The sequence below is a fragment of the Mirounga leonina genome, unplaced genomic scaffold (assembly GCF_011800145.1).
Source record: "Mirounga leonina isolate KUSES-001 unplaced genomic scaffold, KU_Mleo_1.0 Mir_418, whole genome shotgun sequence".
Classification (NCBI taxonomy): domain Eukaryota; kingdom Metazoa; phylum Chordata; class Mammalia; order Carnivora; family Phocidae; genus Mirounga; species Mirounga leonina.
Window position 1 is genome coordinate 4,080,492 of NW_023270739.1, and position 10,447 is coordinate 4,090,938.

Genomic DNA, 10,447 nt, shown 5'->3' on the forward strand with positions numbered 1-10,447 from the left:
AGCCACCCAGGGGCCCTCCCCGGAAGGTTTCTTGAAGGAGGTGGACCATGACCTGGGCCTCATGGGGTGGGCAGAATGACAGCAGGAGGAGTAAGGGTCGGCGAAGGCCATCTGGCAAAGTCTAGAGCCTGAGCAAAGGACATCAGGTGATTACTTATAAAGCTTAAGATTTGTAGGGCAAAGACATTAGCAACGAGCGGGTGAGTCATAGATGGCAGGCAGGGCGAGTCGGGGACAGCTCCAGTTCTTTGAGTCCCGCCCCCGCCCCGCCCCGCCCTGCACTGCACTGCGGGGTTTGAGGCTCCGCCCCCGCCCAGCCCCTTCTCGACCAGATGCAATCAGAATCTTCCCGCCGAGGAGCGACTCTGGCCCCGCTCCTCTCTTCCGGGTTCTATCCCTCACTTCCCGCCCGGCCCAGGCCCAGGCCCCGCCCGCGTCCGGTTTGGAACAGTCTGACCAACCCGCCGCGCTCTGCTGCGCCCTATGCCACGCCCCCTCCCCTCCTGGTGCAATCAGAATCAGCCTTCGTGAGTCAGCTCAGGCCCCGCCCCTGGCCCGTCCAGGCAGTTCTTCTCCCTCCGAGATCACGCCCTGACCACGCCCCTTCATGGTTTGGCACCCGCCGGCGGGCCGACTGGCTCCGCCCCTCCCAGGCCCCGCCCGGTCAAGCCTCTTTCCGAAGCGGCTCCGGCGGCCGCATCCCTGGCCTCGGCGGTGCGCGCGGAGCTGCAGGTATGGCGGTCTCGGCTGAGGGCGCCCGCAGGAAGGAGCGCGTCCTCTGCCTGTTTGATGTGGACGGGACCCTCACGCCGGCTCGCCAGGTAAGGCCCCGACGTTCAGCAGCTCCCGTCGGGAGTGTCACGCGGACGCTCAGAGGCCGAAAGTGGTGGCCCAGGACCGAGTGTGGGATGCAGCGGTACCCCACCCAGGGCCGCCCGCTGGGAGTGATGGGGCCCCGGTCCCCCGTGTCGCAGCCCCCGAGCGTCTGCGCCCACCTTCTGCCTGGGAGCGTCGGGGCGGGTGGGATTCTGGAGGGAGGAGGCTGCGAGCGGGGACCTAGCTTCCCTACCCCCCCTCAGGCTTCTTCTCGCCGGAGCCTGGTCCCCGGACGCCCCCGCCTCCCCAGCCCGGGCTCCCGCCCCTAGGACGCACCTGTAGCCCGAAGCTGGCATCTGAGCCCAGGGTTCTAGACAGGGCTCGGCGCGCGCCCTGGCACCAGAGTCGCCATCTAGTGAGCGTCCGGGAGTCTTGGAGCCGTACCACCCGACCTTTGCAGGCCTGGCCTAGGTCTAATTTCTCAAGCTCCTCAACCACTTTACCTCCCACCCTGTTATGGAGGGAGGTAGGGCTTCTGTACCTTTTTGGATGAGTTTTGGGCCCTGCCCACCTGGAAGTGAGAGTCCCCGGGCCTAGTCTGGTCACTGTGAAGGTATTGTGGCCCAGGGAGGGTGGGAGTACAACTCTTCTAAAGACTTGTCACCGTGTTGATCCTCCAAATTCTGCTCCACGCTCGTTTTTCTAGCTTTGGATCTCACCCTAGATGAGCCCCTAGACCGATCCTCACCAGCTGGGTACATAAATAAGCAGGCCTCTTTCTTGCCAGCCTTGAGGGTATTCCACCCTCCAGTCGGGCCATAAGGAAAAACTGGGATCCCCTAGAGCAGGGAGCCATAGGGCTGGGTTGCAGAGCAGAGGCTGATGGGAAGACAGGTCTTAGCCTCCCCTCTTAGGTCCTGAATGCACCCCCCCTTCCCTATCTGAGAGCCCTGGATTAAGTAGGCTCTGGGAGCACAAGGAGGAATCAAGCTCCTCTGCCTCCAGCAGCTCCCAGGGTCACCAGGGATGGGAGAAGGATGACAGTGGAGGGAGGGTGGCAAGGTCTAAGGCACAGCCCCAACCCCTCCCTCTGACCCTTTGCTCCACTGACCCAACAGCCCGTACAAGGGTTATTGCTGTCCGCCAATTTTAGTGCCAAGCCCTATCCTTAGTGCTTTTAAAGGTTAATTTCAGGGGCGCCTGGGTGGCTCAGCCGGTTAAGCGACTGCCTTCGGCTCAGGTCATGATCCTGGAGTCCCGGGATCGAGTCCCACATCGGGCTCCCTGCTCGGCAGGGAGTCTGCTTCTCCCTCTGACCCTCCTCCTTCTCGTGCTCTCTGTCTCTCATTCTCTCTTGCAAATAAATAAATAAAATCTTTAAAAAAAAAAAAAGGTTAATTTCGGGGGCCCCTGGCTGACTCAGTCGGAAGAGCATGTGACTCGATCTGGGGTTCCCAAGTTCTAGCCCCACGTGGTACAGAGATTACTAAAACAAATAAATAAATAAAAGTTAATTTTTAATTATACACATATTCATGAACACATTCTCTTGTGAAGAATGAAAACAGAGATGCTAAAGTGCCTTCTGACTACATCAGGATCCCAGGTCCAACCCCACATGACAGGTGGTTGCCTGTCATGTGACCTCCCTCCAGACCTTCGTCTAGATCTGTTTGCTCAGAACAAATACTATGCGGTTTTTGTGAGGCTTTTCTTTTCTTTTCTTTTCTTTTTCTTTTTTTTGAAGGTTTTATTTATTTATTTGAGAGAAAGAGGGAGAAGCAGGGTTCCATCCCAGGACCCCGGGATCATGACCTGAGCCAAAGGCAGCTGCTTTAACCGACTGAGCCACCCAGGTGCTCCTGTTTTGTTTTGTTTTTTTTAATGAGTAGTATCATACTGTGTGTGCCTTCCTGCAACTTGCTCTTTTTTTTTTTAAGATTTCTTTATTTTGGGGGGGCAGTGAGAGGGAGAGAGAGTCTCAAGCAGACTCTGTGCTGAGCAACTTGCTTTTGACAGTTAACAGCATGTCTTAGGGGCTCTCGCCTGTTGGAAGCACAGGCCTGCCTTACTCTGGGTGACCACAGTGTAGTATTTCAGAGCACGTACTTACCATTCTTCGGGTGACAAGCCTAGGAGTTGTTTGCAGGTGTTCACTGTGATAAACCATACCTCAGTGAACCTCCACATACACCCAGGCAAGGGAAGTGGAAATTCTAGGTGACGGGGTGCATGCATTTTAAGTTTTCTTGCCAAATTACCCTACAAAGTGGCTGCACCAATTTACACTCTCACTGGCAGAATTTGACATGGTCATTCCCTATAGGAATTGTCAGCTTTAAATAGCTGAAGGCCTGAAAACCTGGAGTGTAACTCATTAGTTTTCATTTCCTTGGGGAATCTTCATGTGATTAGTCACCAGTTAATTGCTTGTTCGTTTCCAAGCACTCTGGTCCCGCTATCTCACTTAATCTTAGCACTGACCACCTCCAGCTGGTTGCTACTTTGATCCCCATTTTATAAATGGGACAATCACTAAGGCAAAGAAAGCAAAGCCAGTTGCCCAGGATCAGCCTGCAACTGAGGGACTTGAGCCAGAGTTTGAATCCATTACATCTCATTTTGAGGTCTGGGTTCTAAACCTTGAGCTACCTCAGATTCAGATGGAACATGGCTTCCTGGATTCTGAGCGCTGAGTGTGGGTTGAGTGAGGTCCCAGACATGCTGACAGCCAGAAATCTTGTGCTTTCCCCACCCCCACCCCCTGCAGAAAATTGATCCTGAGGTGGCTGCCTTCCTGCAGAAGCTGCGGAGTAGGGTGCAGATCGGTGTGGTCGGTGGCTCCGACTACTCTAAGATTGCTGAGCAGCTGGGAGAGGGGGATGAAGGTAGGAGGAGCACCCAGAGCCAGTTCCACAGTCTGGATGGGGGTGGGGGGAGTTGGGGAGGTCCCTGGACCCATGTGCCTTCAAAGACCCAGCCCCGCGTCTGTGGGGCAGAGGAGGCAGAGGGAACAGCCAGATCGCTCCCTCACTGATTCATAGTGAGCGCCGGCCATGTGCCAGGCACCGTGTCAGCTTTGGAGGAAGGGCAGGGAACAAAGCAGGCAGAATCTGGCCCTGGAGAAGTTGACATTCTCAGCTCTCTCTGCTGAGTCTCAGGTGCTCTCTTTAAAATGCGCGCAGTCAGTAATGGTTACCATTATTGAAAATGACCATGTGTTGACTTCTTTTTGTGCATCCTCACAACCACGCTTTAGGGTGGGCACAGTTACCACATTGAACAGAGAAGGATTCTGAAGTCACCCGGGAAGTTGTTTGGGCCCCAGAGCATCTGTTCTCAGCTGAGTGCCCTGTTTCAGCACAATTGAGGCAGATCCCACCAGTTTGCAAACCAGAAACTTTACCAGACTTTTCCCTTTTCCTCACCCCCTTGTGCATTCCATCAGCAAGTCTAGAAATATCTCCCTGTGGGTCCACGTCGCCATCTCCACCGCCCTTCCATTGTCCAGGTTCCCTCCTGGCTGTGCTCCCTGAGCCTCCTCCTCATGCCCCCTCCAGCCACTTACTGTGGCAGCCAGATCTGAAAACTCCCCCAGGCAGCCACCCTTGAAGAACAGTGAGGGAAGCTATAAAACAAAGCGGAAGCCCCTGGACCCTGGGGCTGTGGGAACAAGTAGAAATGGCGCCCCCTGCTGGGGAGTCCTGGGAGGCTTCCAGAGGAGGGAGCTGGATCTTGGAGGGGGGAGGGGAAGTGAGGGGAGGGCGGTCCAGGCAGAAGGACCTATGTAAGCAAAGGCCCAGAGGTGTGACTGGCTTGCTGGCTTGTTTGGGAAAAAAGCTGAAGGTGAAGAGCCTAGAAAAGCAGGTTTAGGATGGAACAAATGGGCTTTGAATGCCAAACCCAGGAGTGTGGGCTTTATCCCTCTACTTGGCTCTGGGTGCTTGGTCTCACACTCTTTCTTTTCTCCTGGCTTCTATGGGCCCCTGAAGTCATCGAGAAGTTTGATTATGTGTTTGCCGAGAATGGGACCGTGCAGTATAAGCATGGACGGCTGCTCTCCAAGCAGGTCAGTGCCCCCCAGGGCCTCAGCCTGCAACACTTTTCCACAGTGGCACAGCCTGTGGTCCCTCTGCCCTGGGCTGGGGGAGGGCCCTGTGCCCCCCGCCCTCAGAGCCCCGTGTTCCTTGCCCAGACCATCCAGAACCACCTGGGGGAGGAGCTACTGCAGGACTTGATCAACTTCTGCCTCCGCTACATGGCCCTGCTCAGACTGCCCAAGAAGCGGTGAGAGCCCTCCCAGCCTTGCATCCAGCCTCCCCGCCCCCCCCCCCCACCATCCCAAGCCTGAGGGAGGACAGGGGCAGGTCTCCTGGACGCAACCGGCAGGTGCTGGGGCCCCGACTTCTCAGTGTGTGGATTCTTGTCCCGGGTGAAGTCCAGGGAGGCAGTGGTCCCAGACGGGGCTGGATTTGAATTCAGGGCCATTCTTCTCTCTGGCTCCCTGCCCTCTCTCCTACCCCCATTACCACCAGTGGAACCTTCATCGAATTCCGGAACGGCATGCTGAACATCTCGCCCATCGGCCGGAGCTGTACCCTGGAGGAGCGAATCGAGTTCTCCGAGCTGGACAAGGTGCCACCAGCTGTGCAACCTTAGGCTCTAGGACCTTGGTCCCTCAGCCCCTCTGGGCCTTTGCTTTCCCATCAGCGAGATGGATGGGGGCGGGGGGGAATGGTTCTGATTGGACTAATACCCTCTGGGTCACCCACCATGTGCCATGGTCTAGACACTCCCGTATCTTCCCTACGTGGCTGGTTTCCTTCCCTTGGTGACCAGCATCAGCAGCCACCACTTACCTAGGCCAAGGGCATCATTTCGACCTTCCCGCCCATGTAGGGTCCAGCAGTGGACCCTTGATTCAGCCTCCAAGTGGCCTCAGATCTGTTCACCTGTGTGCTGTCCCCCCAAAACCCCTGCCAGTCTGTTCTCCAGCGGGGCCACTGAGAACCTTTTCAAGCATGTCGGCCCCCTCCACTCCCTGCTTACAGTCCTTCCATCGCTCCCCTTGCCGTCTGGGCAATGCCCCAGCCCCTCTGCTGGTGCCCTGAGCCCCGAGGGGTCTGCCCAGCTCAGACCCACCCCTTCAGCCTTCTCTCTGTGCATCTGTTCTTAGAACATACCAGCATGTCTCTTGCCTTTGGGTATGCTGCCCCTACTAAACCTTGACTTGCATTTTGCTTGTCATCCCCACCGCCCACCCTGCTTTTTCAGGGATGGAGTAAGTCCATCCATCCAAGCCTCTTGCCACTGGCCCGTCTCTGGCCTTCTCTCCCCCTTGCTGTCTCTGCTCCAACCACATCCTCCTTGCTGATTCTAGAGATAGCGGATGGAGATAAAGATAGCTTCAGGGCTATGCCTTCCACCCCGAACACACTTCCCTCAGACTCCGCTCGTCCTCTCCCCCTTCCCCTCCAGCTCTGCTCAGGTGTCACTTTCTCATTCCATTGAACATGACACCCCTGCCCCTCCTGCTCCTCTCCTGTCCTATTTCTCCCCAGGCAGCCATCACCACCCTCTAATACACTCTTGTCACCTACTTTTCAAATCTTGGTTACTGTCTGTCTCCCGCACTGAAGCTGTAAGCTCCTTAAGGGCCAGGATTTCTGTGGCTGTTCACTGCTGGATCCCCTGTGCGTGGCATGTGCCCAACACACAGCAAGTGCTCGAGAAATACTTTCTGAACGAATGAAATAGGTGGTGGTGTCATCCCCATTTTATGAATGAGGAAACTGAGGCTCAGAGAGGGGAAATGACTTGCCAAGGTCACATAGGGAATTGGTGATGTTTCCCTGAGTGGGTGGGACTCTGAGGGATGCTCACCAACCCCCACTCCCATTCCCACTCCATGTCCCAAGGCTTAGGGTAGGCACTGCCCACGGGCATGGAGGCTTTTCTTTTGGGGTGGTGGAGACTGACCATTGGCAGAGAACCCCTCCCACACACATACTGAGAGGTGGCCCCTACTTGGGCCACCCAGTTTGCAATCCCAGCTCCATCTCTTGCTTGCCGAGCAGCCTGGAAAAGTGGCTTTACTATCGTGTGCCTCCGTTTGCACGTCTGTAAAGTGGGGGTGAGCATAGTTCCCATCTCGTGGGCTGTGTGACTGCGCAAGATGTAAGTCTGGCACACGCTGACCCCGCAGCTCCCAGGGTCTTCTCTTGTCTTTCTGGCTCTTGTTCGCCCCCTTCTGGTATGAGGGGAGGGCACAAGCTTCCTGATCTGTGTGACCTACACCAGCCAGGATCCCATATAAATATTTTATTCCGCTTTAGTCCTTCAGATCCCAAGGGCCAGTAGTCCCCTTCCTTAGAAGAGGACTTTGAGGCCATAGACTGACTAGCTCAAGGTCACAGTGCTGGTGCTTGCTAAGGCTGGACTTGACACATGGGGCTGTCCAGTGGTCAGCCTGGTTCTCCAGAGACAGGAGGTACAGCCATCCTGGGCCGTGTGGGAACATTTATTCTGAGCCTGGGGCACCCTTAACTCTAACCCTGGGCCCACAAAGTAGCCTCTGGTGGGGACTCTGGCCTCCCTGGGGGCCCACCTCCCACCTCTGCTTTTCTAGGAGAAGGAGGGAGGTAGGGTTCATTCATTACCTCTCCATCTTCTCGCCCAGGAAATAGGCTCAGAGAAGTCAGGTGACTCGCCCATGGTCACACAGCCAGGCCTGGAACCCAGGAGGCCTGCCTTTATCTCTCAGATTGGGTCATATCTGGCCTGATAGCTCATGTCCTCCCTGGCCCACTTCAGGCCCCAAACCATTGGCCACTGCCTGCCTCTCTCCGTTCCAGTCCTACCCAACGTGGACTGACTAAAATGCAGTCCTAGGCACTCTACTCCCATGCTTCAAAATCCTCAGTGGCTCTTGGTCCCCTAGGATGTGTCCAAGCTCCTTTCCAGACCGTCTGTGAGCTGACTGTCCCGCCAGGCTCTCACTGCTCCTTCGGGCACAGCGAGCCTGCACTGCGCGAACCTTCCATCCCTGTGGTGCTGGCCCTCCGCACAGGGCCCTGCATGGCTGTTCCGCCTGTGGCCCCAGCAGGGCCAGGCCGGGGGTCCTTGGCCTAATAAGTGAATGTCTCCTTAGTCCGAGTCTCTAGATATGCTGCGGACTTAGAAGATCCTGCCCGAGGGCTGGGGTGCAGCAGGGGATTCCTGGCACTGCTGAGGCCCCCAGCCCCCTGCACCATGTGGTTGGTGCTGGCTGTGCCTGGCATCCTGCTGACCTCCCTCCGAGCACGCATTGCCACGTAGTAACAGGTCTCCACGTGCTCTTGGCTCCTCATGCTCGTTTCTGGTGTCTGGTTTGCTTTGTTGAGCTGGGGAAAGCCCATCCCCTCAACTTCTCCTCATGCCTCCACTCCAAGGCCTCCTTCAGATACCTCACCCACACCCCCATTGGCAGGATCCTGCCACTGAGGCTGGATGACCTTGAACAGGACACAGCCATTCCCTGAGCCTCGGTTTCTTTATCTGTAAAATGGGGGGTCACGATCTCCACCTGGAAGACTCTGAGCTCCCACCAGCTGTGTGCCCAGCACAGGGCCTGGCACAGGGCAGCCCTCTGAGCCTCAGTCTGCTCCCTCCCCTCCTGCAGAAGGAGAAGATCCGGGAGAAGTTTGTGGAAGCCCTGAAAACAGAGTTTGCCGGCAAAGGGCTGAGGTTCTCTCGAGGTACGTGCACCCACTCATCCCGTGGAGGGTCTGAGACCCTGGCCCAGAAGCCAGCCCCGGGCCTCACTCCCCAGGCCACGCGGCCCTCCCCAGCGCCTTTAGAAAGCCTTCCTGCCCGGTAGTCCTCCCCACCCAAACCCAGTCCATGCCCTGCCACCCACCCAGTAGTTCAGGTCAAAAAACCAAAGCATCTCCCTCAATGTTTCTCCCTCACCCCCTTCCCAAGGGCAGTCTCCTAGCAAGCAAGTCCCAGGGCCCTGCATCCAGAATCCTTCTGGAATCTGACCACGGCTCACACCTCTGCCACCAGCAGCCTCTTCTCAGGCTCTGGCTGACTCCAACGCAGCCATCCTCCCACCGCCTAGTGTCTAGAGGGATGCTCCCTGAAAAGCAGACCCTGCCAGACCCCAGGGCCTGCATGGCCTTGCCCCTGCCCTGCCTTCTCTGGTGCTGGGACACTCTGTGCCCTTCTCCGCCTTGGGGACTATGCTTGCTTCCCGCAGTTGCTGCTCTGGCTCAGGCCTTGGCTCAGTGTCCCCTCCCAGAGAGGTCTCCCCGGTGGTGCTGGCTGGGGCAGCTTCCCTCCCTCCGCCCCACGGCTCTGAGGTGGCCTGGCTTGCCCACTGCCTGTTCTGCCCCCCGCCCCCCCGGGACCATAGCTCTCAGTGAGGAGCCTGAGGCTCCCATGCCCTGTGACTGGCTCTGCGTAGGCACTCAAGGTTGTTGAATGAATGAATAAATGCAGGATCTTGCCCAAGTTCATCCCGTGGGCCACCCCTGTGCTCGCCTTGTCTGCCACCCCCTGCAGGCGGCATGATCAGCTTTGACGTCTTCCCTGAGGGCTGGGACAAGCGTTACTGCCTGGACAGCCTGGACCAGGACAGCTTCGACACCATTCACTTCTTTGGGAACGAGACCAGCCCTGTGAGTGTGGCTCAGCCCAGGTGTTTTCCACCCCATATCACCCCCAGGTCAAGGCCAGGACACAGGGCGACAGAATTGTCCCCGGGGAGACTCCCAGAGACCAGCCAGTCTTCCTCAGCCCCATTACACAGATTGGAAGGCTAGGGCTGAGAACTGGCTGGACGCTTGTCCCATGTCACACAGCAAGTCAGGGCAGATCTGGTGAAGGCTGAGAAGGTGGGGGTCTGCGTGGCTCTGAGGGGGCAGGAGGAGAGGCAGCTTTGCAGGGGCCAATGTGGGGAGGGGACCCCATGGCAGGGCACGTGCTGGGCCTTAGCCCAGGGAACCTCCTCCAGGCACCACATGTATGTGCATCTTCCTGCCCTTCCTTGTGTGCAGGGTGGGAATGACTTCGAGATCTACGCTGACCCCCGGACCGTCGGCCACAGCGTGATCTCTCCGCAGGATACAGTACAGAGATGCCGTGAGATTTTTTTCCCAGAGACAGCCCATGAGGCATGACCAGGGCCCACACCCGCCCCTAGGGACTTCTAGAGAGCTCCACCCAGGCCTAAAGAGAGCCCCTGGCCCTGGTGTTGGGTGGGATGCCAGGGCCCCTCCTCCTCCGGCTCAGGATGCCTACCTCCTATTACCTACTGCAAGGCCCACCTCGATGGGGCCAGCGTCCGCGTGGACAACCGTCCCCAGCCGGTCAGCTCCTGGGGGGCCGGCTCCGCCCTCCACCCCGACAGCCCTGGCTACAGCTGCTGCTTGTACTTGTAAACAGAACAGATTTCCGTCTACGCCGGGAGGAGGGCTGTGCTAGTCTTGGTACGAGATAGAGCCCGCTCTGCTTACCTGTCCCAGGCAGGGCGCAGAGCACCAGGAAAGGTGCGTATTTGCCAGAACTTTCTCTCACAAACATTAAAGTTCCTGGAACGAGGAATGGTGTCCGCTCTGTCTGAATGGATAATTGGCCCCAATCACAGATG

The 10,447-nt window shown here is 57.3% G+C and overlaps 1 protein-coding gene across 1 annotated transcript; it reads left to right on the forward strand.

The window, feature by feature from the left end:
• The first annotated feature begins 663 nt into the window (after window positions 1-663).
• PMM1 (phosphomannomutase 1) lies at window positions 664-10,401 on the forward strand. The gene is made up of 8 exons (XM_034987406.1): window positions 664-821; window positions 3,587-3,704; window positions 4,809-4,885; window positions 5,012-5,103; window positions 5,352-5,451; window positions 8,477-8,552; window positions 9,361-9,476; window positions 9,855-10,401. Exons 1-8 carry the CDS (start codon window positions 735-737, stop codon window positions 9,975-9,977), a joined length of 789 nt encoding a protein of 262 aa, XP_034843297.1. The 5' UTR covers window positions 664-734; the 3' UTR covers window positions 9,978-10,401.
• Window positions 10,402-10,447: the final 46 nt, after the last annotated feature.